Source organism: Nannospalax galili, unplaced genomic scaffold (assembly GCF_000622305.1).
Source record: "Nannospalax galili isolate Female #2095 unplaced genomic scaffold, S.galili_v1.0 scaffold312, whole genome shotgun sequence".
Lineage (NCBI taxonomy): Eukaryota > Metazoa > Chordata > Mammalia > Rodentia > Spalacidae > Nannospalax > Nannospalax galili.
Genome location: NW_008335967.1, coordinates 6,309,593 through 6,312,754, shown reverse-complemented (window position 1 = coordinate 6,312,754; position 3,162 = coordinate 6,309,593). Strand labels below are relative to the sequence as shown.

The following is a 3,162-nucleotide window of genomic DNA, read 5'->3' as shown; positions in this document are numbered from 1 at the left end:
ATATATATATATGCATTTAAGAGATCAAGTTATTCTATTCTCCTGCTATAATGTAGTTGGAGGAAATCAATAGCTAAGTAAAACATCAGCCTCATATTTAGATTCAAGGGTCTGTTACTTTAAAGTTTGTCTTGTGGAGGCAGAGCCCAGCAAGTGTTCCAAAAGCAGCAGAGCGCACAGTGGGGGCTTGTGTGGGGACTGGGTTGCTCTTGGAATTGGGATTGATATGGATGCCATGCAAGCAGGTGCCTCAGTGACAGCTAAGACGAGGGCTAGCTCAAGACTGGAAAATTCAGCTCATGGCTATGATTGAAAGAAAACAAATCTGGTAGTTTTCCTACCAATTCATTATTGAAATTTGCTTTCGAAAATGGATTGAAATCAGCCACAAGACTGATTTCATTTTGGACTTGGTAAACAGAATGAACATTTGAACCTATCTACCGAGAAGATTCGCCTCTCCTTGCCAACCACTTGGAGCCATCAGTTCGAACCCGTCGAGACATAAGCATTCCAGTTTTACAGGAACTAGATTGTTAGAGAAAAAGCAAGTCATCTCTCTGTGAGGGAACAGTCAACCCAGCCAGATGAGGGTGGTGATGGCCTTTTATGTGGGAGAAACCAGGGAGGACATCCTTAACTTGGGTGCTGAGGTTAGTCAGGAGGAGTGTGAAACCATAGATTCTTTGTTCTTATTATAATCATGTTCTTAAATAGAGAAGGCCTCAGGCATCTGGGGCTAATATAGGTGTTTGTTATGGGCTTATCCACCATTAACACTCTGTATATGGACCAGTACAGAGCTGTTCTTGCAGGAGGTCATTCTATTTTGTAAGGCAACCCAGATCAAGCATAAGACCTTGTTTCCCATTTACCCAGAGACTTCTGTTTTATCCAATTTAATCAATCCTGCCAATCCTTAAATACACATTTCACTTATCAAAGCTTTTTAAGGTTCAATAAACTAAACTCAGAGCTTTGTTATGTCATCGTTGCCTTGAGCTACAGCTTGCAGCTGCTGAAAAGTGTAAGCCACAGTGGCCCTGTGGGGACTTTCTCATCAGGCCTAGTTCTTACTGAATCAAGGAACGTGCCAGGTTAAAGGAATTTCAAACCTTTTGGAAATGGACACAAGATGCTAAATTTCAGATACTCACAGGACAACCTCCACATGGTCCAAAGCCCACTGATCATGACCTGTTCCATTGTGGCGTGGTTGCCACCAGCGCAGTAAAACTCCTTTCATCCGTGCCTCCCTGGGTCACAGGCAGAAGGAAACAGAGGTTAAACTCTTAGGAAACAGAACTTTCTTGTAGGTGATCTACAGATTTCAGATGCTTTAATAAGCTAAACAAAGTCAACAAAACTTTGGACATAGAATCTGGATTTGCTTAGGTCCTAGTACTCTTCAAAGCAGTATGAAATTTTATCAGTCACTCAAAGGGTTGTAATACTTGTCTATCTCTCTCCATCTTTCTCCCTTTCTCCAACAGTACAAAGAGCAATCTATTTATCAACAACCATGGAGCGTTTTCTGTAACAGGCACTATGCTAGAAGTGGGGTAAACAAGGCTGAGCAAAAGTAAAATGGCTGCCTGTGCTCCCTAGGCTTTAAATGATCGCACCAAACAGAAAATCAAAGTTGTTTCCTGTTTAAAGGAAGAGGAGTATGCACAAAGTGCCTTTCATTTAGTTACTACTCTCCATTCATTCTCTGGGCTTTCAATATTTGCCTCTTGACCTATTAGAAAACAGTAACAAAATGTTGGCAGTCTAGAGTCTTGGCTCTGCCACCGTCCAGTTTGTTGGCATCAACAGGCTTCCACACCAAACTCAGTGATTCACAAGAAGTAGACAGGAGACCATGCATTTCCCTCAGTCTACTTACAGAGGGACATTGTAAGACACCCGCTGAGCTTGTGTGAAGTCCTTTGGCTGGTGCTGAGCGATGACGTGCCAGGTGATGCCATTGTTGACACTGTACTGTAGCAGTACTGCTTTGTCCACAGCATGCGGGCCGCTGAGGTCGCTGTTACAACTGTCTGTCTGGGATGTGCTCCCAATTTGCAAAACAAACATAATTTTGCTGAAAAATACAGGGAAATCAACTTTAGGGAAAAGTTGGGAAGCATTAAAGGAGTTAGAATTTCTCAATCTTTGGTCTTCCTAAAGTTTACAGTCCCTCAGTTCATAATAAGGATGGGTCTCTGTGTGTTCTGCATCTGAAGATTCAACCCCCACACAGAAGTTACCCTGGAAACAACTATTTTACTGAATGTGTACAGCCTTTTCCTCATTCCTGAAGCAAGATGGTAGAACAGCCATTTACATAGTGTATACACTGGGGTGCATATTGTAAGTCATGTGGAGACTATTTAAGTCATCCAGAAGGACTAGCATAGGCAATGTGAGAATACTACATCAAAGAGGGACTTGAAGCATTCATGGGGGATCCTGAACTCAATCCCCCATGTTTACTGAGGGATGACTGTATAGTTCAATTCTGACTTCCAAAGATGTGTCCTTTAATAATGTTGGGTATCTGTTTAGAATATTTTTCCCCAAATATCACCTATTTTCTAAACAGTAACATAAGCCAGGTGACTGAGGACATGGAGAGGATGTGAAACAAAATCACAGTTATGTATACTGTATGTTTTTTATAAAACTTATAATAGCTCCAAGCTGAGTAGCATTAGACAAGAATAAAGCATCATGGGCATTCCAGGAAAGGTTTCTTGGAGATTGGAGCTGATGGAAAGCCAATTTAGGGCCTGTAAACTAAGGCTCACATCTGCTCTTCTGTCAGATGCGTTTTCACTTTTCATAGGCATCTTTATCCTTAGAAGAGACAGGTGTGTGTGTGTGTGTGTGTGTGTGTGTGTGTGTGTGTGTGTGTGTGTGGTGTGTTTTTATGTGTGTACCTGTGTGGGAGTATACATGAACATGTGCACACATGCATGTAGAGATCAGAGGTTGATGTCGGATGTCTTCTTCAATAGTTTTCCATCTTACTTTTTTTTTTGTCTTTTTGAAGCAGGGTCTCCCTGTAGCCACAGCTGTCCTGGAACTCACTATGTAGACCAGGCTGGCCTTGAACTTACAGAGATCTGCCTGCCTCTGCCTCCCAAGTGCTGGGACTACAGGTGTGTGCCACCACGC

At 42.3% G+C, this 3,162-nt stretch overlaps 1 protein-coding gene across 3 annotated transcripts in view; it reads right to left on the bottom strand.

Moving 5' to 3' along the window:
- The window catches only part of Reln (reelin), a 492,143-nt gene that overhangs the window by 9,179 nt on the left and 479,802 nt on the right, over window positions 1–3,162 (bottom strand). For 2 of the 3 annotated variants that reach the window (XM_008830756.2, XM_008830755.3), the window contains exons 62-63: window positions 1,889–2,086; window positions 1,158–1,256 (exon numbers count right to left, since the gene is read on the bottom strand). In XM_008830756.2, coding sequence (XP_008828978.1) covers window positions 1,158–1,256; window positions 1,889–2,086 — 297 coding nt within the window. Of the gene's footprint in view, window positions 1–444; window positions 529–1,157; window positions 1,257–1,888; window positions 2,087–3,162 lie in introns of all 3 variants that reach the window. The other variant, XM_008830753.2, reaches the window with a different exon arrangement.